At 30.6% G+C, this 25,515-nt stretch overlaps 3 protein-coding genes across 7 annotated transcripts in view; 1 reads left to right on the top strand and 2 right to left on the bottom strand.

Moving 5' to 3' along the window:
* The window catches only part of LOC113523053 (protein ECT2), a 31,317-nt gene extending 18,023 nt beyond the window's left edge, over positions 1-13,294 (bottom strand). For 2 of the 5 annotated variants that reach the window (XM_026908916.3, XM_026908919.3), the window contains exons 1-2: positions 12,992-13,293; positions 5,527-5,734 (exon numbers count right to left, since the gene is read on the bottom strand). In XM_026908916.3, the coding sequence (XP_026764717.2) occupies positions 5,527-5,734; positions 12,992-13,064 (281 nt within the window). In that variant the 5' untranslated portion in view covers positions 13,065-13,293. Of the gene's footprint in view, positions 1-1,177; positions 1,589-5,526; positions 5,735-12,991 lie in introns of those variants that run through there. The other 3 variants (XM_026908917.3, XM_026908920.3, XM_031913764.2) reach the window with 3 other exon arrangements.
* Positions 13,295-14,024: 730 nt separating this feature from the next.
* Positions 14,025-18,077, top strand: LOC113522483 (4'-phosphopantetheine phosphatase). Its single transcript, XM_026908173.3, has 5 exons — positions 14,025-14,529; positions 14,775-14,980; positions 16,758-16,888; positions 16,960-17,248; positions 17,688-18,077. The coding sequence occupies exons 1-5, from the start codon at positions 14,291-14,293 to the stop codon at positions 17,891-17,893; spliced, it is 1,071 nt and encodes a 356-aa protein (XP_026763974.1). The 5' UTR covers positions 14,025-14,290; the 3' UTR covers positions 17,894-18,077.
* A 267-nt stretch (positions 18,078-18,344) lies between these two features.
* LOC113522481 (transport and Golgi organization protein 11) lies at positions 18,345-22,239 on the bottom strand. Its single transcript, XM_026908171.3, has 5 exons — positions 22,089-22,239; positions 21,780-21,869; positions 21,252-21,381; positions 19,331-19,598; positions 18,345-18,917 (listed from the first exon to the last, which is right to left on the bottom strand). Exons 2-5 carry the CDS (start codon positions 21,849-21,851, stop codon positions 18,710-18,712), a joined length of 678 nt encoding a protein of 225 aa, XP_026763972.2. The 5' UTR covers positions 21,852-21,869; positions 22,089-22,239; the 3' UTR covers positions 18,345-18,709.
* Between the last annotated feature and the right edge of the window lie 3,276 nt (positions 22,240-25,515).

Below are 25,515 nucleotides of genomic sequence, written 5' to 3'. Positions count from 1 at the left end.
TGTTTTGGTTTTTATTGTTATAGTTTTAAATTAAATTCTTATTATTCTTCTGTTGTTAAGATCCCTTATATCATCATATCAGCCGTTTACTGTCAACTGCTGAATCTTCACTTCCTTTCTTTTGTCGCTTCTTACGAAACCTACGAGATAGGGATAGATGACCTATTCTATGCGGGACTACAGGGCGAATCCATTCGAATGTTTGTTATTGTATTCCACTAACAATAACCTAAAACAGTTAATATCCACTTGTTTCCACTGGTAGAAGTGAATGGAAATTAATTTCCATTTATTACAACCAAGAGGTTTTTTTTACAAGTACGCACTTATTGAAATTATAAATAGAATTTTAACTACATTATAATTAGAGGTGGTAATTACCATCAGGTGCCGCATTCTCTTTGCCTCCCCCCCCCTCCCCCACCACGTGTCATAAAAAAATCTATTATTGTAATATTTTCGATATAACTAATGAATTTTAATAATTTCACGATATCTTTCAACGGAAACGTAATGGAATCAATACTGTTTACTGCACTTTTTAAAAATTGCTATTTTTACCTAATAAGTGACTTCAATTACTATGGAACATAACTCAATCTATGCTTTATTGATCTATATTTTGAATATCCTTGCAGTCGAATCTAGACTTGGATTGAAAATTATTTAAATAATTAAACAATCACCAAATCATAATAACAATTAACTTATTTCAAGGATCGACTCAGTGACGTAAGTTAAAATAAGTTTGGTAATAAATTTTTAAGTACGCGCTACTTTTTTTTCTTAGGCATGGTTTGCAAATTACCAAAATCGTAATGTTGTCTATCGGTGTAATGGTATGTATTACAAATCAAATCAAATCAAAAACTCAAGAAATGTTTTTAACATTTATAATATATAAGGAACTTGTTTCGATTTGAAGGGTAAGATAAGGCAATGAAAGTACAGGTTACGGAGTTATAACAACATAGTCCTTAGAAATGGAAATGCATGAGGGATGCAATGAGCATCACAGTATATTCTGTGGTGTCCATGGTGCTTTTGTCAATTGGCGACGATTTCCACTTTTCATTAGGTGGATCGTGAACCTTATAAAAAGTGAAAATTGTTATTCTAAAGATCATAAAAAAAGAAGTGTGTTTAATTTCTAAGCGTTAATTTAGTAAAATCTTACAAGTCGCATTTTAAAGACAATGCTTCTGGTGTTTTTGGCTCTAAAGTAGCCACGAAGTTTTGAGGAGGTTCTTCTTCCTCTGGTGTAGGCGGTAACCGTGTAGGTCCCATCGTAAACAAATCCACTGATGATCAGGAACTAGTCAGACGTGCACTATATACATTCACTATACACCGGTGCTACTCACTGCCACTTCGGAACATTGTAGAACACTTTGCTCTTTAGGTTTTCAACACACGACACCAACTCTCTGGCCGGCTACATTTTCGTTCGATTTGACAGGGAAATATAAAAAAAAACGCGTTAAATATTTCGAGTAAAAGTTGATCGTTAATCGCGGTTGCTGCACAAACAAAGGCAAGCGGCATGCGCGTTATGCGTTTCACGTTAGATTGAAAAACATTCGTGAGGAATGTGAGGCCGAAAATAGCAAGGAGCGTCGCGCGGCCACAAGGGCGACCTCTACGTCGAGCGTCGCACGCCTAACGTCCGAGCGCTCCCTCGCCGTACATACGCACACCTTTATTTACATCCTTCCATGAAATACAGTCACCCATCATGCAATCGTTTTACGAGTGGAAGGTCTCGCGTGTATAAACAACCGTTAGTGTTCAGGGTGAGGTAACCAGTGTGTTGCTCTTATATCCCATAAAATAATATTTCAATAGAAACATTTAATTTTTAATAATATATTTATTGTCCAATCGTCAAAAATGAGAGAACGTCTTGGTAATACGATTTGTATATCAATTTTTTCGATTTACTCTTAAGAGGAATCGCCTTTATTTTCTTGGTTAAAAATATCCTTAACGTAGAATCACGATAGTTATTTTGTACTTATTCCAAATTTTTATAATGACTCCTTGTGATACGAGAACAGGTAAAAAATTTATACACTTGTCTAAATATATTTATTAAGGACAGTCGGGGTTGGATTGAGGGCAAACTCATTATATAGGAATATTGGTGCTGCTAGAGTAAATAGATCGCAATGTAAACGCTCAAATTGAGTTTGTTTGTTACCAGTTGGGGCATTAACGGTTCAAGTGTCATAAAATGTAAAGAATGAATTGAAACAGTAATTAGTACAGCATCCTGTTAAAAAAAGAAATAAAGTGCATATATATTAGATTTTATCTTGGATCTAGACTAAACTAAGTTAAACAAGAGCCTATTGATACTGATCATTCCTTTATATACTTACATAGGTTACAGTCTACCCATTTATATTGGCTACTTTTTAATTATTCAAGTTACGCGGATTCAGCTAGCACTAATATTGTAAAATGTAAAAGTTTATAAAAGACATTTAAATATACGATTCTCGATCATGTCTAAACAGCTGAATGGATTTGAAACTGATTTGGAATATAGATGGACTAACCCAGATTAACATTTGCATCCTCTTTGACGCAAGCAAAGCTGCGTTATACAATATAACCTAATATTATACATTTAAATCTTGCCAAAAAAATTGATGTGTTTGTGTATAAATGGCATTTTAGTCACAGAATAACAAAAAGATTTAAACCGATTATATATTTACGAATGAGTCAAAATACGTCTATATATATATATATATATATATATATATATATATATATATTTATTGCGAAATTAGTAGCCCTAATGTGAACAAGCAATATCACCGAAACCGATCAAAATAAGCGTGAGCTGTGACGCAAAGACAGGTTATAACAAAGCTATGACAGGTTGTTAATGCTACCTAGTAAAAGGTAGGTCATCATCTTCATTTCAGGCGTTAAACATTAAATGGCAATATAAAAATACCTAAGGTTTTATTAACTCTCGGTCAAGCAAAAGGTAAACTACAAACATAAAAATACGAGTTTGTTAGTCTTGAGTAATTTATATCCATTGTAGGATATCCTTATATCTTATATCCTCAAATCCAAGGAAAACATAATTCAAACCTAAATTTATCCTAACAGGCCTAAGTAAATGCTCGTATAATTTTAATTTGCACAGTAAACGAACAAGAAAGGGTTGCATGGAACAATAAACAATTAAACTTTAATATCGATTATTGACACGAACCCACCACTTCAAACAAAATGCAGAGCATTACAGTTTCTAGACGTACACTGGTATATTCAAATGATACACCAGAGTTTGATGAATTATACCTACCTGTTCTATATCGGAACCCACATAAAATAAACTCAAATGAACAAAGTCAACGATAAGGTGCGGCCAAATCGCCAAATTGGCACTCGTAAATCACATACGAACACGATAGTAGGTAGTTTAGAAATTAACCATATTATTATAAACGAAACTCGACATCGGACGGTTGTTGAACTTTACAGAAATATTAATAGAGGCAATGAAAATTAAGAAATTAACAATCGTTTATTCATAATGTTGATGATGAGTCAATTAAGGATAAACGAGTCAGTACTGAGAGTAGAAAAAGTGAAAATTGTAGTGTAGTGAGGATGGGGGCGGTGTTGTTTATAGAGCTCGTAAATCTGCAATAAGCCGGCCATCACCAGCACTGAGTCTCTGTTTTTGGCATTCCGCAATTTACCGTCGCGCTCATGCTTCGCCCAGTCAGTGTCATACTGCGACTACTACTACTCAACTGAGTCACGCTTCGTGAACGCATTTCAAATGATTTTCACCCAACTCAAGAGAATATAATTTACATGTTTGTAAAATTAATATTTTTCAAATATTACAACTGACATGCTGTTAGATATACAACCTTATTGACATTAATATGAATTAAGACAGTTAATAATATAAAAAGAAAAAGACAAAACGATTACCACGTTAAACTGCTTCGTCTTCATGTTTCGATTAGAACAGACGAGGCCATAAGGATTCTTTTGCTAAACTTAAAACGAGATTTATCAAAATGTTTAATCTTAATGAGTACTATATTTAGATTAGCTGGACGTCACAAATGTGCGCTATAGTTACTACTTGTGTACATCGGCGTAGGTGAAGGCAAGACAAAAAGGCGTCAATGTAAACGCGTAACAAAGCATCCGTCACGCTCGTTAGCACTCTCGCAAATGCTCGCATACTGAGCCAAAATAAATGTCAATAACAATCCGTCTCGTTACCAGTATACTATGTACAATTGATACTTTACTATTTTAATTATTTCAACTATATGCTCCGACATTAATTCCGCGAATACAATACACCTACTCCATGTAAGACCCTCTATCCCAGAAAAAATTAACGCCACTAAAAAATAATTTTGGCTTATTGTAAAATGCCAAACTGACTATATGTATATTTTTATTGCACACATTCACACACACAGCTAAAATTGTATTTTAGCTGTGAAAAAAAAAAGAGATTTGCATGAAAATTGGCAGACAATTAATAGAAACTACAAACGTTTATAAGATGTTTAGTAACTATAAGTCGTTTGGATATCGATAAATGTTTTAGTAATAGAAAGAAAGAAATATTTTTATTCAAGTAAACTTAGATTTAAGCATTTTTGTATAGTTATTTTTTCATTACCGTATATTTATAGTTTAATATTTGTTCTTCAAACAAGTATTGTCAAGACAATATTAAAATAATATAAATATAAAAAAACAACTGTTAGATAATCAAATATCCTCAAATTAGAATATAGATCGGGCACCCTGTACTAATATCATAGTTTTTATGTTATGTAAAGGTTTATAAAATCCGAGAAAATTTATACATTTGTGTTCTAATTTCGTGTGACAATGTGCTAAATTAGAAGAATACAAGTAGTCACGAAGAGACAAGCTAAAGTGTTCAATGATAACATGACTGTTTTATCCAACTGGAAATATCAACAAGCTCACAGCACACATCATAGAAAAGCGGTAAACGTCGCCTGTAGACGTAAACAGCATTTCTAATGCGCTGTCATTGGGGGGAAAGGGATTGTTAGTAATGGAGACTAAAAATCCCATTACTAGCAATATACTCAACCAGGTCGACCTCCTCGTGGTTCCCCCTGGAAACTATCATGGTTAATTCCTAATGAATTCATCATGATGGGCTAACTGGCCTGTTTTCATTCTCATCTGTCACCCTTCACTGGTGCTTCGCTAGCGTATCCCATTAGCGCAGGCGGGGATACCATTCCATTTTCATTCTCAAAAAAAAAAAAAAAAAAAAATGCGCTGTCATTGTTAAGGACTAAAGAATTAAAGCTCCATAAACTATAATTTCACTGCCATATATGTAGAACCATTTGAAGGTATTTCTATACGAGTGGGACAGAAGTCCATCGGTACCAATACAGACAACTTTTGTAAGAAGTCTCCTTCTTGTAAGTAGAGTGTAAGTCTGCTAAGTGCATAATTGCATTTTACATAGACACAAACCTGTATTTTGCTCTGTGTGCTGCATCGAACAATTCACCGTCAAAGACTGAAGTAATGAGATAAGAGGGCGGCGCCGGTGGTGGTTGTGGCGGCGGCAGCGTGTCCGGGCTCGGCGCCGCCGCCACCGGGCCCAGCCGTTCGCTCGCCGCTCGTACCCTCTCCCACTCCATACACGACTCATTTAAATATACTACCGGAGTCGATGTACCTGATAACCAAACATTACATTTCATATGTAAACAATATTGAAAATTAAAAATTAAATGAAGAGTTAACATTAAAGTATATATGAACAAAACATATATTTACAAGAAAACAAGATCTAATATTGTCTATAACTATATTATTAAGGGTGCACACATCACATTCTCTTAATAAGAAACCATTTTAATGATTTTAAAAAATTATGACTCGTCACCAGTATTGTTAAACAATAAAATAGAAACCTGTATATCAGTCTCCTAATATTAAATATCATGTAGTCATAATTTGTAAACATAGACATTTTCTTCAAGTTGTCATTATAAACACAGATTTCAACTTAAACGGAAGTTATTTCAAATAGCCTAAAAGGTCCAATCCAGGATAAAAGATCACTTAATATATCTGTTCATACCTATATAAAAATGAAATTTTGTTTGTCGATAAAGCGTATCAGTTGAATTGGACATAGCTGGACCTATTTGGCTGAATCTTTTTCATGTTCGTAATGGATTAAGGTTTCTAATCCACAGCCAAAATTTAAAAAAAAAAAATAGTCCTTTCGAATAATGATCTTTTTTTTTTAACACAGAGAGCAAATGTTCTAAGGGAAATAAAAAAAAATGGAATTTGGTCAGCATGTCTGTTATATCACCTATTAAACAATAATATTACACATTACATACTAGCTACTGTATTTTCAATTTATATATTGTAAAAATTTAGAGCTTTAGAAAAATATTTAGTTCTGTGTTGATAGCATTTTAATTGCAGTGGTACATAGCGTTAATCTACACTAATATTACAAAGAGGAAAGATTTGTATTTTTGTGTATGTTTGTAATGAATAAACTCAAAAACTACTTTGCCGATTTCAAAAATTTTTTTATCATTAGAAAGCTACATTCATCCATACATAGGCTATTTTTTTATTTATTACTAGAAAAGATTAGGGATCCTTGTTATTATATGCTATTCCATTCAATAGATATTACGGATTTAATAAGTCATAGAAATAGAAAAAATAACACTGTCGCGTTGTAAATGTTATTCATAATACCTATTTTAGCGGTGCGAGAGAGGGGCAGGTAGGGGTGGGCACATCTATGAAATAGGTAGCTAGGTCGGATCAGATAAAAAATGAAAAATGTTGTAAAAATATCCACCCGTGCGAAATCGGGACGGGCCGCTAGTATACTTATATGCGCAACGCAAAACTCATAGCACGGATGTCAGTTTACAGGTGAATTGTTTTAAGTAAGAATTGCAAACAAGCTGATAATTAGTTTGAAACGTAATCGTAACCGCTGCCTATGGACATAAACAGCACCATGGATATCATGCGTGGTCATTTCTGAGGACGGAGATTATTAAGAATGAAATATGAACATATATTTCACTCACAACATCTCATATACACTAGTAAACTATATGTGGTGTGAATTGGTCACTTGGAGAATTGAGTAAAGATAGAGCTGTCACAAGATCATTCAATATATTCTGATTGACTATGATCACAGTTAGACCAATATTATATTAATACCTGAAACATTCCGACTACAATTTTATATAAAGGGCTATATTTAACAAAATTGTCAGACTATTTAGAATTTCGATTTCCATCTTTTCATTCTATATCATGCATGCATTTTCATAGAACATGTATGCATGGGATAGAAAGATGATATGATCAGAAAATTCCATATTAAAAGGGATGATGTATTGCAATATACTTCTGAATAATTTAATCCTATTCACATCCTTGACATAAATGCATAAAATGATAGGAATTATATGTATATTCTGTTAAAATGTTAATATATTTACATTTGAATTTTATTTTTAAGTGCATAATCTACATTTGAGACTACTACATATATTGTAAATTGAAACATTTTATCTCATACGCATCTCTTAGCTACTCAAACACAGTTTCAGCTAACAAAATTTCTTCTACTGAGTGTGAACTCGGTTCGGATAACTAAGAGACGTGACTTGTATTCTGCTAATCGAGCTGTCGCGATTTTATATTTTTAATGTATATTAAATATTACAAAATCAAGAAATAATTAGTAGCTTACGCAAAGCTTTAAAAAAACACGCAAGGAAATAGAGTAAAACAAAAAAAAAAATATACGCAGAGATGGAATCCTCTTGAAACTTCGGTTAAATAAGCAAACCAATGCGAAATTCATTACAATTTTTGCAAGTGAAAATTGAGAGCTTCGAGCCGTATCGGACATTAGATTTTTTTATACTATATCTACTTGTTTATCGGAATTATGCTCTAATAGCAAACATATGAAGTTCATCGATAATAATTAACTTGTCAGTTTGCCACTTGATCCTTGTGTATGTATATACAGTCAGTACCATAATATCTATCTTTAGAAGATTGTACAACGGTATCTATGTAACGAATTGAGATAAAATATATATTAATTAATAATATCTTGTGCGCAATATCTAAATTGGGATTATTCATAAGTGCTAAGAAATTATTGGTTAACTAGAAGAAATTAATTAAAGAAAACAATTAAAATTTAACAAAAACAGAAAAAGATGTTCATAAGAATCAAAGGAGAATCTTGACCTTAAAGGACATACACCTATATTTATTTATTCAAGGCTATTGAGTCACGTTTGCGACATAGGGGACACCCGGCATTTTTGGCATGTAACACTACGGCACGAGAACATTAGCAAATGCAGCTAATGGTGTCTTATTTCAAAACGTGGAATTGAAGGAGTTTAAAATCAAAATAACCCATCCAACAAATGGCTGTAGTCTATATAGTAAGTAGTCTCTCATTTTTCATATGTTGCATTTTGTAATGTGTAATGCGGTGAAATATGACGAAATTAAAATATATTCATATTTTTGATTGACTTAAAAGAAATAACAACACCAAATGTCAATAAATTTCGATAATTCTTTCTGCAATTGATAGAGTTTACTCCCGTATTGGTCCTATAATTATTGTTTTTCAAAATTGAAATAGCTGAATTTATTTGTGGAGCAAATTTTATAAATAAAGATGGGTTGACTATGAGTTTGGACGATTAGGCGACTGGTCGGTTGAAAAAAGGTTGACTAGTAGGCTAACCCGATTATTGCTGTTGGAGATGTTCAGCTAGAATCAGTTGAGATTGTGATTATAAAATCATTACTAATATTATAAAAGTAAGTTTGTTTATTTGTTAGCCACTTAGTGTTATACACAGGCTGAATAAATCACTATTAAATTTGGTACGTAGTATATGGGGATGCAGAAGGAAATTGGCTACTTTTATCCCCGTCAGTAATCATAACCCGGTCACGTGAAATAGTAAATAATAAACATGAGATTACATATTCATGTTTTTTATTCAGCCACATAGCTACTTAAATACTATTTATTCCTTACTTTGTTCCCATCCCCGTATTATTTTGCCAATTGATTGTAAAACTGATACAATTATAAAAATGATAATGAAGGAATTTCATTTCAATCATCCTATTCTAAAAATAGCAATATGAATAAATAAATTAAGCAGCCAGACTAATCAGTAATTTTTGCTGACTATAAACATGGCCAAATGGTCGGACATTAGTTGGCGCATCGATACTTAAAAAATCTCAATTCGATCTCTGATATTTGTTTTTATAAAAACCATGTACAAATGTGGTTGTGCTTGCAAAGGGAAACACAAATTAAAATAATGTTTTTAACTATGTTAGGTACATAGATTACTATTTGTACCTAAAAGTACCTACTTAATCTAATTTTAGTTAACATTCTTAGTTTGCGGTAATATGCTTTGAGGCATAGGGACACATATTATTATATCATTCCATTAATAATTAACTGTCAAACAAATTAGCATTTGTTATTTAACAATTGTAACAGCTGTAATGTTTTAATGAATTTTAAAATAATCAAATGAATAAGGGATGTGTTTTGTTGTTCATTCATTCACACATTTTGATAATGATAAAATGATAGCAGTGGAGCAGAGCACACTTGAATGCCATCACGCGCACTCACATCCTCCACCGAGGTACGACCGCAGTTGCTCAACCAACGCTAGCATAGTTGGCGTATGTGCCGCAAACCACACTCTACGCCATCTGCAAACGCAGTGACTATCAACAACCAGCTTTATATTTTTATATAGCTATGTGTTGCTTTCAAGTAATGGTTGAAATATTTATCATTCAACATAAATCAATTAAGTGCCTGTAAACAGGGAATTTAAATAATACATAATCAGAAAACAATCACAAGTATAATAAGGAATGAATTAACAGAAAAAATTATTTTAACCTCTATTCTAATCATCATTTTAATTAGCACATACACTTTACTAATTGTAATATTTTATATTTAGTTCTTATGAAAGTTATTTGATAATGAAGTAGTAGTCACATGAAATACACCTACAACAGAACTATTTCAGAAAGTATGATTTATTTATTTATTTATACTTTTGCACACAATAAAAATGTCTACAGGGTGGAGTTAATGCCTGATGGCATTCTCTACCAGTCAACCGCCATGCCAAACACAGAGAGCAAATAGTGGTGCACAGATTTAAAAAAATAGCAAATTAAATAAATATTTTAAAAGATAACAATTTAGGATAAATAAACATACAAACATAGAATAATATACTTACAAAAAATATAACACATAAATCACATACAATACATATATAAATAACCATATTTAGTATATACTAAATTAATAAATATATAAATAATAACTAATTATATAACAGATTAAGGCTTTTCATTGTAATTTTCATTTAATTTTACTGGCTATATATTTATAAATATTTATCAACAACATAAGGGTTACATTTACATTGAAAACAATACTAGTATTATCATGCCAACTTAACATTGACACATTTTTAATTAAATAAACTGCATTTTAGATAAGACTTTGCAAAGTTATTATGAAGCAAGTATAGAATGGCAATGATGTTTATCTTTACATTATATTTGGCTTTATCTATTTTCATAATTTATTTCATACAAACAGGCCAGTTCTGGAAATTTGATTCTCCTTAAGACAGTATTATGATCATTTAATATTAGTATATAATTATTACATACTTACACCCTTATTCATAAAAACTAAAACCTTCTACAAACTTATCTATTAAATTGTTTTATCACTTTCATTCAAATCTTCTATTTAAGACAAAAAAAAAAAAGAGACAAAACAGTTCAATAGTTAAAATAAGTTTATGAGAGGTTTGACATTTTTATGAATAAGTATATAATGTCAAAACAACTACTGCCTACTACAATTTTCATGTATTTGCTAGATTACTCTGAAATTCCACACTAAATTAAATACTTGATAACCCTGATTATTTCTTAAAAAATAATTCAATAGAAACACTGTTTTATTAATACTTGTATTTAAATATAAAGTTATATGCCTTTCAAGAGAGTGATTTAAATTTACAGATATATTAGGGAGAGATGATAATTAAGACTGGTTACTTGCATATTTACTACAACAACACTGGTTTCCTCACACTGATTACCCTCCACATTTCACATCTTACTATTTAATATAATTATATTAAGTAGTAAGAAGTGAAAGTGATTGTTATCGCTTGTCACTTTAACAAATCAACCAATTGTAATGAAATTTCATACACAAATCTTATTTGAGTTGGAGAAGAATATTGGCATCTATTTATTTTAGACAATCAACTATCATCCCTATAATATAGATAAAATTGCAGGTAAAAGCTAGGATGGAAATAAATATTTAACAATACCTAATTACTATGTTTATATTAGAAACCTATCTCAACCCTTCTTTATTTTACTATTTTGATTATAATATAATAATAATAAATATGACAACAGTACATAAAAATAACCTGAAGAAATATTCATATGTCTATAAGTTATAATTATACTACCAAATTTCTTTTTTTTTTAATGTCCTTTTTGTAAATATAAACTCTTATTTAAACTAGGAATTCTTCCCAAAATAATCATTGAAATATATACAAGTCATATTTAAAAAAGCAAGGTAAAAAGTAGGTCCTAAAATAATTAAAACAAATATTGAAACTATTGACTAAGTAACTAAGTAAACAAATCAATGAAATTAAGTTACTTAGATTTGACAATTTATGCTTAATATTATAAAGAGAAAAGATTTGTTAGTTTGTAATAGACAAATTTAAAAACCAGTTAACCAATTTCAAAAATTATTTTACATATATACTTAATGCTACATTATCAGAGAGTAACATAGACTATATATTATTTAAAAAAACAGAGATCACTACATAAATTACATACAATTATAATATAACCTAAAGTGTCAAAAATTATTGTTATAGCTAAAATACAGTACTAATTTATCTTTATCTAGCTATGCAAAGTTAGAGTAAATCGCTAATCTGAAATATAATCAAGATCAGAAATGTAAACACAAATGTCATTGCCAATGTGATATCTCATAACTAATAAACAACTCTATAGACATTTTAAGTATTAATTCATATCAAAATTTCACATTCATGGACCATCAATGAAAATAATTAAATTGAATTGAAATTCATTTAGTAAAACATAGATTTTAAGAACTTAATGACCATATCAATAATAGGATTAATATAGGTAAGTCTCAATAACATTGGAATCTTGCAAGCATAGATGGAAATATTTAGTTAATAATAATGTTCAGAATATATGCCATATTTATGAGTGTTGAATGAAAATAAACTATTATGACTATTTAAGGCAAATTATTAATATTTAAGATGTAAGCAAAGTATAGTTTTATGTGTTTAATATATGCATATATTTCTGATTTATTGGCACTTTTTGATTAAGTATATATAAATTTCTGGAAGAATGAAGTCTTTGTTTACATTTTTGATCTTCAATTAAAATCCAGATTACATATATTATAAAATACTTATTAATTATACCTTTCATTAAGGTACAATATAATAAATGTAATGAAGACAGAAGTTCGGTTATCTATAATGAAGGTTAAAATAATAGTACGTTATTTTATTACAAAAATGGTTTGTAATTAAATAGAGGGCCTTGTAATACTTTCTTCGACATAATAAATTACAAAATTATCGTTAAATTCTTTTGCGACGACACTAATCTATAACACAATTTGACAATTTTAAATGGTGCTTGGAATATCAAATAGATCTTTAATAACATTTAAGGTACAGAAAAAGGGTGAAATCGTAAATTTATAAAGTGTAATGCAATACAAAATATTTACCATCATTTTCTTGAATTTTGTCAGTTGCGGCGATGCTTCCTGTTTGTGTCATGCCCTTAGACAATTCGTCCATCTTGCCGTACACTGGTTCGTTACATCAATCATTAAAACTCGTATCACAAACTACACTAAAACTTACAACACATCTACGTTTCAGTCACTTCATTTATAAATCAGTCTTTTTCGAATATAATTAGTTTTATCCATCTCAAAAACATTTCTGGAAATTGGTAGATAACAAAACAAGAACAAAATTGAACGAAATGAAGTCTATCCATAAACTGTACAGATGTATAGAGATGTTGTCTACGTCTAATCATAAAGAATATAGACATTCATAAGGCCTTCGTAGATATGAAAATTTAAAAAATGTGGCGTGGCCATCATAATACACCTGACTAATTTTATCTATTGCCTTTTGTTTTACATTTCTGTCATTGAGAGTATGTTTTCCTACCGATGAAGAAGTAAAAGAGAACTACAGTATCAAGTATATTAATTATTTACCCGTTTCTCTTAAAGAACAAGAACAACAGTTGTAAAAAAAAATAGAAAACAGAACTTTATACTCCAATCAGTAGCATAAGTTTTAATCATGCTTTCAAAGAGCCGCGATAACCAGATTCTTACACGCTTGGAGTATAAAGATGGTGCTTTTCCATTTTGTTATTTTTCAAACCTCGTATTATCGTTAACTTTAGACATTATCCATTTACTAAGAATAAGGAATAATTATATTAAGTTATATCCAAAGAAAAATAATTCGAACTAGCTTTATTCATGCTCCTGCTAAACCAGCTTCGAGTTTATATTATGTAGATGAATGTCCTACTTGTCTGTCTCGTTTTAACTTTTATGTTATTATATTATATTTCACTTTTTTACATTGCCAATCTATTAATAATCTAGTGTACATCTACATTAATTATAGGCAAGTTTTGAGGGACAGTTATTGTTCTATAGTTAAAATGCTGACAGACCATCGATTGAGAGAAGTACTTGACAAAAAGTTAATCAGTCAATTATTTCAGTCACAGTCAGTCAAAATCAGTCAAAGTGACAATTTTTGTTTTCATTTCGTCGAATTCGTTGATTTTCATTCGTAATTTCTTAGGTATTCTATTAATGTTCGTTTCGCTCTTGGAAGATTCTTCTTTTCTGTTTATTGTATTGCACAGTGTAAATAAAATTGTAGATAAGATAAAGTTGTTAAGAAAATTTGTGTAATGATAAAACATTACAATGGCGTAAGAGCAATTTAAACAAGTTATTTTATTGTTAGTTTTGTTTTTTGTCAAAATGGAACATTTTGGTCTCTCCCATATTTTATATCAGCCAGACAAATATACTCCTGATACTTTGAATTTGGTCGCTGATGAAGAAGCGAGGGAATATTGGTTAAATACCTGTGAAAAACTCGTAGAAAAATATGTGAATTTTGCGCTTACCAACAATGAAGATCCCACCGTAGAAATAAGAGCCCTGAAATTTAAAACGTGCTACGTAGAAGCCCTTAAAGAGCTTAAAATAAATCCTCTGTAAGTCTTTTTTAATTACTCTTAACTGTATTATTTTACCAAAAGTCAGTTAATTCTAAATGGCACCTAGTATTTATTATTAAGATTTTAGTGGTGTTTTAACTTGTATTTATATATTTATTATAGAAAATATTATATAAAAACAATGCATAAAACAAAAACTAATTATAGTTTATTAAAGTAGTATATCAAATGATTACTCTTATTTTAATCAAAATTATTGAGTATTTTATTTATAATTTTAGTGCTCATGGACAGCTGACAATACGATTACTTCTTGACATCAACGAAACATGCCTTCGTTCTCAGGGATTCTTTGATTTGTGGAAACAACAGAAGAAATATGAAAATGAAGGAGCCCTTGCTGCACTCAGCTCCCGTTTGGCTGAAATTGATGCATTACCTGACAATAGACAAAGATGGATTGAGCTTGGCAAGGGTGTTTTAGCAGGTAATAACATATTAATAATATAGACTTTTAATTTATATATATTTATTTTGATCTAGTTTCCTCATGATATCCCTTTAATATTGTCTATCTATTTATGCTTAGTTCTCTTTGTATTATTGTATTAGTTTCTTGTGTACTTTGGTTTACCTTATGCCTCATTGTATTTTCAGCCTATTGCTATTTTAATCTTAATTTATAGAAGAGTGCATCTATTTCTTTTGTTTTCTTATTTATAATGCTACTGTTTATTTTAATATTTAAATTAAGGTACCTTCTCTTCAAGATGCACTGATATGCCCTTTCTTTTAATTTATGTTTGTAACATAATAATATATTATTCAAATTATTTTTGGATTATTTCTACTTCCTTTTTACTTACTATTACAATCTATTATTTATATCTTCTTATTTTCTGATGGTCAATTTAAGTAGCTATGCCATCCTTTTTAGAAAAGGTAATTATATATTTTTTCTACTAATGTAAATTTTGTTCCATTATAATGGCCTTCATGTTAAATCTTTTAATGGAGTGTATAGAGGCCATTGATTTATAATTATAGAGACCAGATGTGAAATAGTTGTTTGGCTGAATACATGATACTAGATTATTACTATAAAATATGGATATTAATTACAAAAATAATTGTGGAAATTGGTTCAGAATAGTTATTTACTTGTTGCATTATATTAATGTTTCAATAAAGCAAAATAATTTTCATTTTAGGAAAGTATTCAATATTTTTGCTTGTCACTTTTAAATAAAAGTAAACATAATTATAAGCTATTATTGTATATTTTGTAAAGAATTTTTAAAGTTTATGAAATTATAAGTTTTTTAATTTGCCAGATATTTATTACATCTCTAGTAGACACTTGAATTCTCACTGCATAGATTTAGTATATACCTAAAGTAGCAATTAAAACAGCTGTTTACATTTCACAGTAAAATAAGTTCATCTAACTGATTGGTAATAGTTATATAATACTTGAAAAGAAAAATACTTTGAAGATTAAAGCCATCAGGTGGACCATCAGATTATTTGCCATTTTAAGTTGTATAAAAAAAACACTTTCGAAATTTATTGATCAGCTTTATATCTGGAGCAGATTTAATTACCCCACAGTGAAGTGTGAAATACATCAATATCAGTAATTGATGGTACCTTCATATAAGCCAAAAAGACTGTCTTGTTCTATAAAAATACTAAATACAATATATACTTAATTGTCTATTTATTTTATCAAGCAAAACATGTTTAAATGTTTGCACGCTAATTAACTGATAAAACTCTGATAATTTGATTAAATGTCAACCTCAGATGAGGTGTATTCGCATGTACTTAATACTGTTATCTCTTTGAGTTATATTTGACTTTAAATTGTTGACTTGTGTCAACTTGTTCTTATTTAAATTAGTTTTATCACAAAGCTTTTGAAGCTATCAAGCTCATTAGAGTATTACTGCTACCAACATTGCTTGAGAAACAGCTAGTATTACAAAAGATAAGGCAACTGTAACTCATTAGCACACTTGCTAGAGCACTCAACCATTATCCAAGTATGCTAGCTAGCAGCCTCTCACCACATCTGCCATGTTTGCACTGATGGCAATGGGGAATTATGCAACGCCAATAACTGATGATGAAATATGTGCACTTCATCTATAATAGATTGCAGATGATTGACAGACGGATGATGATAGATATTCTCTAAAATAACATTCACATCTTGCTTAATTTTATCTTAGTATAATTCTAATAAAAATATTTTTTAACAGGCAATATGTTTGATTGGGGTGCCCAAGCAGTAACTGATATATTGGATTGTGGACTCTATGAAGCACTACAGAAAATTCAAAAACGACCATGGCTATATGATGGTTTAGATAAATGGCTTGATAAATTAGAGGTAATACTTAAGTACACATTATACATTCATAGGTATTAAGTAGTAAGTATAAAAATAAATTGTTTTTACAGAAAACTGTGCATCATTGTGCAGCCGTGTTTGTGGATAATAGTGGTGTTGATATAGTATTGGGCATTTTGCCATTTGTGAGAGCTTTATTACTTAGAGGAACATCTGTAATGTTATGTGCTAATGAGTGGCCAGCATTAAATGATGTCACATATATGGAGTTGGAAGAAATTTTACAACGTGCTTCCTTATTATGCCCTGTTTTGTCTGCTGCATTGGCCACCGGAGACTTAGTTGTTAGATCCAGTGGACAAAGAGGACCATGCCTGGACCTTCGGACTATTGGTGTTGGTAAGTACAAATGTTTACAATTCCTTAAAAACTTTAAACATGATTGTTTGATACTTGCCATTCCTGTCCATTTATACTCTGTGTGTTGGATGTAGTAAGCATGGAGTAATAACCAATTGATGTTTTGTCATTTTTTATGTATTGTGTGAGATTGACTGAAACTTTGTCATAAGCCATGCTTCACTAGTTTTTGGTTTAAAAGATGGGAGATGGAAGCCAAATTATAGGGTATGGACAACTTCAAGAGTCCATCATTATCGCAATGTATTCTGTATCATAGTGCCGATTCTTTTTTATGAGATGCACACAGTTAAATGAAATTAATCATATTACATTTCGATTCTGAAAAGCAAATATATTAATCCCTCTGGTTTTCACTATTCAACACATAACTTTTCTACTTAAGCATTCCTTATTGTCTGATTTTTTTTATTTTCAGGTCTCTGTACTGAAATGAAGGTGCGTGGTGTGGATCTAATAATTTTAGAAGGCATGGGGAGAGCATTACATACAAACTTGAATGCCCGTCTAGCAGTAGATTCACTGAAATTGGCAGTAGTGAAGAATGCGTGGTTAGCTCAGCGTCTTGGTGGTCCATTATTCTCTGTTATTTTTATTTATGAAGATAAACCTACCGAAACATAACAGACTCACATTTAAATGTTATATATTTTTAATAAACAAAATATGATTATCTCAGTATTCATATAGAATAAGCCATCATTTGTGAACATCCATATATGTTGTATATATATCTCCAAGGTGTTCATATTTTTGAATGCCAATTTGTTTTTTAGTGATTTCTGAATTATATTGAGTGTTACCTTGATCAACAACTTTTATTTTTTATTTTGAGCACTGTATGTGATTTATATTGAGGTTAGTGTAATTAAAATATTACTTTAGCTATAACTCTGTTATTAGTTCACTTGACCAAATTACTGAAATTTTTTAGTGGCAATATTTTGGTTGGTACACATTTCTCTATTATAATGCTTTGTGGCTTTTCAGTGGAATATGCTGTTAATTTTTTATCATTATTAGAAGTTTCAAAGCACAGATTTCCATAAAAATACTTTAAAAAAAAAGACGTAAATAAGGTGGACTCTATTTATTTAAATAAAAATGACCCTTTACATCTATTCTAAAAGAGAGGTCACATCACTTTAACAACTCATTAAAAGTAGATGAAAGACAGAATTCTGTATATCATAAAAACTTGTATGCTAGTACATACACTGTACAAGATATTACAGAAATATACATAACGGTATAAAAAAAGTTGTCTAAATTAAGCTATATGATGATAATGCATTAACATTTTATACTTCAACCTTTTGATAAACTGTGACCATATTCTCTCTACGTAATTTACAATGTGAACATAACAGTTTATTTCATGAAGTCAAAAATATATTAATATAGTTCATCTTACATTTTAATGACATTGTTTAATAAAAATTAAGATCTATTTAGCCATGCCATAACTTTGAACAACAGATAAGCAATTCCAATAGCATACGCTATCTTCTCTTTCTGCTGACGTTGTAACTGTTCAGCTTCTATTGACATTACCCGTCTGTTCAATTTAACAATTTGTCTTCGTAGATGCACCAATTCTTCAGCAGTAGACAAACCTTCACCATGGCCTATAGGAGGTGTAGGATCTCTAAAAAGAAAATACCTTTAAAATTTCTCTATGCCAGGAGACATTTATGAAAAGCAGTAGATGTAATCCTTAATGTTTTGTACTCTATGTGAACATATAGAATAGATGAACATCTATAACAATATACAGTAATATAGGATTCTCTAGGATAGGCAACATTAACGCTTTACCATCACAGACGGGTTGTACATTAGTTTGACATCTTTTGTTGTAGAACATTTGGAAGTCTATATGTGTAATAAATTAAAATTAAAACCATTCAGCAGTTTAAGTATGTTAGAGTAAATATCCAAATTTTCAAGTTTATAATATTAGTGTAACATTTATTGTGGTCAATCTGATAAATTAATAAAAGAAAAAAATGCTCAAAATAAAAACTCCTAACTTTTAACATAATAATTTTTAATACTTACCTCAATATGAGACGTGACTCAGTCATAGTGGATTCATTAAAATTATCAGGTCTGGGAGTAGTAGAGCGAGCTCCATCTCCTTGGGACCTGAATGGCCTAACATTCCTGGGTGGAGAGCTTGGAATACCCTGTGGGAAATCATCAGCTGAAGGGAAGTAATGCTGGTCAAGAGTGATCACACGGGGTGGTGTGCTCACACGAATCATGCCCGGGTCAGTGGGTAAAACTGCATTGTCCAGCTGGATTTCTCTAGGAGGAGCTTTTGTACCTATAACATAAAAAAATAGTGTCAATTTTCATATTTTCATATTTCTATAACAATTTGTAATTGGCAAATTGCTAATTATCTAATCATAAATAAATATTTAGCATTATTTATCACTTATTTGGTCAGAATTATTAAGATGATGTGGGTAAAATAATAATATTTCACTAAGGTTATCCCAAACATTTTCATCACATTCTTATTTTACATGCATGCTTGCATCAATTCTCATCTCTTATAAATTATTTAGACCAATAGTAATACTAGATCGGCAAGGGGAAGGGTTGTTAGTAAGGCAGACTATGTTTCATTAGTAGCAATATATCCTGTCAGGTTGATCTCCACATCATACCCCTTGGAAACCATTGTGCTGAAGTCCAGGTGTATTCATCACAGTAGGCTGACTGACCTGCTTTTTCATTCTCGCCTATCATCCCTCACTGGTGCCTCGCTAGGGTATACCGTTAACGTAGGCTGGGTTACCATTCCATTATCATCCATAAAAAAAATACTGGATGGGTGATCTAATTAAGTCCAGAAATATACAAAAGGGAGACCGAGGGTAATTCTGAAATCAAATCACAATAAACCTATTCCTAAAATTATAAAGTGGTCTTACATTTCAAAATTTAAATAAAGGTCTATGACAAATTAACCAGAGGGACACAGCAGGCACAATTCATAAAGAGAGCCTACCAATACACACTACATAAAATGAATGGAGCTTTGAATACTCTACATAGAGGTTGCAGTGAGGAATCTGAATCAATGGAATTCCTTTCATGCAACTCTGATTCACTGGCAAATATGCATATGAGTCTCTTGACAATCTTATCAGAAGATTAGTTATCCCAAATTGGGGGACACCATAATAGTATAACATTAGGCCATATATAAAGTTTATGAGAATATAAAGTATGATAGGGTAAATTGGGAATCTGATACCATATGTAGATAGAATTGAGATCAATTTTTTCTGAAATACTGGCATTACTTTGAAACTGTTGGATTGGAAAGGCTATTTGGGAGTGGCTTTATCTCAATAGACTATGAACTTGGTCTTGTTCAGACCATATATATAAACTAACAGAATCTTTTTGCCTTATTGTGGGTTATACATATTAAGTTGCTGGCAAAGTATGAAGAGTACTAGGATTGGACTATTGCTGTATGGTAGAATAAAAAATGAATCTATTTAATGTATAAAATCTATCCTGGGAAATGTAGAAGTGTTAGTTAACCAGACTATGGTTACATAGCTTGAGGAACTGATAAGAAAATAGTGGGGTAAAAATAAATTTAGTTCCAAATATTACAACTGTTCAAAAAATATGTATTTTGTATGCAATTTAGAATGGTAAGCAAGCTGACAGCCCACCTGATGAAAAGTGGTAACCGTTTCCTACAGACATGAGCAGTACCATGGACATAAAAGAGTGTACTGTTTTAGGCCATGACCACGGCTATACCCTCCCCCCTCCCATGCATGGCCATTCCTGAAGACTAAGGTATGCCTTTGTACTTTGTAAATTCATATGTTGCAGGGAGTGGGTAATAAGATGGCTCAAAATTGTCTTTTATTATATCATTAGCTATTTTTTGTTCAAAGAGATAAACTGTTACATATAAAACAATGATATTCAATTATATTTTTACCAATATGCTGATCTTGTCCAACAACAAGTATCCTTTCTGGTACTTTCATGTCAAATTTTTCTTTAGAGTAATCCCACCCTGTTACAAGTCCGTTGGGTGCACTTTCATCATCAACTATGTCACCTGTAGCCTGTAAAATAATTGTATCAAATTAGATTTTCAATTTAATCAAAAAAAGTAAATTATACATATATATTAAATTAAATAATACTTAGTTTGAAGGTAATTAACTTTTATTGATTAAAACTGAATGGTGAAATGTTAATGTTAGCATTAACTTTTTTTTATTTTATAAATAAAATAAAAAATAATAAATAAAAAAAAACTAAAGCTAAAAAAATAACCCCTTCCAACCCTCCCTATCCATTAGCATCTTCTCGGATCAACCTAACAGGGAATCCTCTGGACGGGGGGGGGGGGGGGGGGTCCTAGTAAGATCCTCTTATCACATCTAGATATTTAGGTAGGTCAATAACCTAACTTTAACAAAGAATGTTGTTCATTTATATTAATTCATTAAGTATTTACCTTAATTCTTTGTGGCACAGTCATTTTGTGACTGATGAGGCGAGCATAAGCTTCGTCCGATGTATACTGCATAGTCTCGAGTTTATATACCTATATTATGTGTATCACAAGTAGAATAATAAACATTATATAAATCAGTTAAATTACAATTTCTATTACTAGACAGATTATGTTAAGGCAATATTAATGATTTGGATAAAGCGAGAGGGAAGTGATAAAATAATACAGATTGAATAATTCATGTCACGATTACCTACAATATTTAATATCTTGTTTTTATTTTATATTCAATTGTTATAATATACTTACAAATTAAGTCCGTGCAATATAAATTTACTCCATTTGCATGTAGGAAAGTAGTATTTGATTCAAATTCGATTAAATGAACTCAAGTCACCCTTGCCTAACTCAAATAGATACCTACATAATGAACATAACTAATGTATTTTGATATTGACAGTAGACAGTTTGACATTGATATTTGACAATCCACATAAAGGATATATTACACAGTCATTCAAAATATATTTCCACTGTCGTTTCTATTTTGTAAAATGATTTAGATATTAAATTAATATTACGAATTATTAATTTTGCCTTTTACCACTTTAACACTGATGTTGCTAATAACAAGGAGTGCATTAACCATCTAGAATTATTGTCATTAGGAAGTAATCATGTTATGTAATAAATTTTTTTGAATATTAGCGATTGTAAAGTGATTTTGGATCATGCTAATTTTTACATGTCTGTGGTTACAATGGAGACGATTGTGTGTAACGCGCCAAATTTAATATTAAAGTGAAATTTTTATTGTAAATATTTTCTGAATAATTCAGCATGAAATCATTTCTGATAGATTCAAGAAGTCAAAAGTATTAAAGTTTTAGTTTAATGGTGGTTTATAAAACAATAATTTTGCAATATTATAAAATTAAAATATTACGTTAAGTGATAAGTTTCAAAAATTAATCCTCAAAAAACTAATGTTTCTTTAGAATGGCGTGTACTATTCTCAATCTATGCTAAAAATATTTTCTGTACCTATGTACTTATGTTATTAAAATTGTCAGTTGTCACTTTCACTCCGAAAACTACTTCTATTAGACAGTATCTGTTATTGCTTCTTTATTTATCTTTTGAACAAATTTGTAACATTTTTCTTCCATTATGTAATCAATTTCCTATACTAGGTTATGGCCTAACACCAAATTTCAAAATGAACATGTTGATATTTCAAATGAATAATTTTCAGGTGAAAATAAAGCATATTGGAGGTATCGCATATCTACCCTTATAGAGAATAGACGGTATAACGGATGTAATGGATGGATCAACTAAAAAAACCAGAAAGGCCATCTAATTATGCTGGGGATTCAGCAGCTATAGCTAAAAAGTTTGTTGTTATAGCTGTACTTGTAAATAGTATTTCTAATAATATCCTCGATAAAATTTTAAGGTTAACAACCGCAAAGCAAATATGGAATGAATTGCATCGCCTATACGAAGGTGAAGGTGTGTGAGGATCGTTTATATGATTTAGGACTAGAAAATCTGAGATATAAGAAAAATCCTGCAAATGACATAGCTTCACATATCCCGGAGTTGAAAAATCACTGATATAAGCTCAAGCAAGAATTTATGAAAGAAAAAGAAATTCTATTAATTTGTAAAATTTTTAATATTTTTCTGAAATATATTTTCCATTTAAGTTAGCTATTAATGTTTAAAAAGGATAGCAATATAGAGAATATAACAAAAGTCAAGAAGATACCTAGCAAGTGTAAAGACACGGTACATTATACGATTGATTCGATACTTTGTTCTTTTCAGGGACGAATATACACGCTTTGTGTATTTTCTTTAGAATAAATTGGGAGTATTTGAGAAGTTAAAATTTCTACTGTGTTATTTATTATAAAAATATTTTGGAAAAATATTACTATTATTAAAAATAGGACTACAAACTGTCCAAAGATAAAAATAGGCAAGATTTTATTTAGATATAGAATAACATCTATCGTAAGTATAACTAGCCAGTAACAAAAAGGTAACAGTTTCATCTATGTAGGTCGGTTTACTGAATAACATCTTCACTTGAAGCTCATGATTCTTTTCCCAGAATCTAGTATCTTCCAATTATGTATGTACATAAATCTGGTGGCATAACATTATCAGTCTTAGTTTGTATAGAGCCTTGGTGAATATATCCACAAGTTGAAATTCAGTATCTCTCTTCCTAATTTAATGTTCACATCAACTATACCTTCTTAAATGAAGAAATGTCTTAGGTTAATATGTTTGGTTCTGTTGTGGAATTTATACGGTAGATTTAATATAAGTTTGATAGCTGATTGACTTCGCCATAATATTGAACCTCCATAAATAGATATTAGGCCTGAAATCGGCCTTCCAGCATCAGGATCACCATTGCTGTAAAGGGTCAGTTACATCAATGGTTTCTTTGTACCTTTTCTGTAAGTAATGTAGTAATCTCTGGTACCGTTCAAATAGCGAAATATCCGTTTTAATTTAGTGATATCTGTTTACACGGAAGCTTCTAAGTATCTAAAGGAAACACTATGTACGCAATATCAGTTCTTGTTTTTACCATAAGGTATAAGAGTTCCGACTGCTTATCTGTAATGAAACGCATTATTTCCAGCATCATCTCTCAATTCAGTCTTTATGTATTAGTATAGTGGCAGCATTTTTATTCTGTATACAAAATCTTGTAAGTACTTTCTTGATATGATAACTTTGTTTTATTTTTATATTTTTCGTGTTTTTTTTTTATTTCAAGTCCCAAAAAGTAAAAGGATTTTTATTGTTTGGACTTTAACCTAGAATCATTTTTACAACATTTTTATGAAACTCATTAATAAGTATATGTGATGAACTAACTATCATGCCATCGTTGACATAAAGGGTTAGTAGTAATTTACCTGCTCCTCTCGTTATAGAAAAGAAACAAGAATTTCTTCAGCTACAAATCCTTGTTCTTAAGAAAGTCTTTAATACGATTGTTTCAGTTCACTGGCGCTTGTTTCAGTCTGTACACGTTTTAATTTGCATGCATTGTTAGTTCGATAATCATATTCTTCAGGTTACTTAACATATATCTCTTCTTTAAAATTTCCATATAAAATGCGGTAGAGACGTCAATCTGAATCAGGGTCATATTGTCATAAGCAGATATGTTTAATAGTAATCTAATTGTGCTCATTTTTGTTACGAGAGTAAACGTCTTCTTGTTATCAACGCTTTTCTTTTTAAAGAACAGCGACAAGTCTGGCTTTATACTTGATAGTAGACCCATCAGAATTCCTCTTAATCTTAATACTCAATCAATAATATCTATTTACTGGATATGGATTTGTGTCCATTGGGTAATTGCACTAAGTCTCATGTTTAATATTCTTTGAGGGAGTTGTTTTTATCATCTAAAGCCTTATACCATTTTTCTTTATCAACAGACTTCATCGCGTTTTTGAATGTGTTTGGTTCTTCTTCATAGTTATAGATATTTGCAACACAGTATAAGACAAATTTATCAAATCTATGAGAAGGTATTAATTTGAGGCGACTCCTTAAAATGATTTTATCTACATCGTGTTCTTAAGGTTCTGCATTAAGAACATTTTCTTGAAATAAAGTATGTTTTCTTAATAAATTGTTGTTTGATATGTTTTGTTGATTTGTTTCAATTTGTGAGAAAATATCTATGTGAGGAAGT

Source organism: Galleria mellonella, unplaced genomic scaffold, assembly GCF_026898425.1.
Source record: "Galleria mellonella isolate WM207_F2 unplaced genomic scaffold, CSIRO_AGI_GalMel_v1 utg38, whole genome shotgun sequence".
Lineage (NCBI taxonomy): Eukaryota > Metazoa > Arthropoda > Insecta > Lepidoptera > Pyralidae > Galleria > Galleria mellonella.
This window is presented reverse-complemented; position numbering and strand designations above follow the sequence as displayed.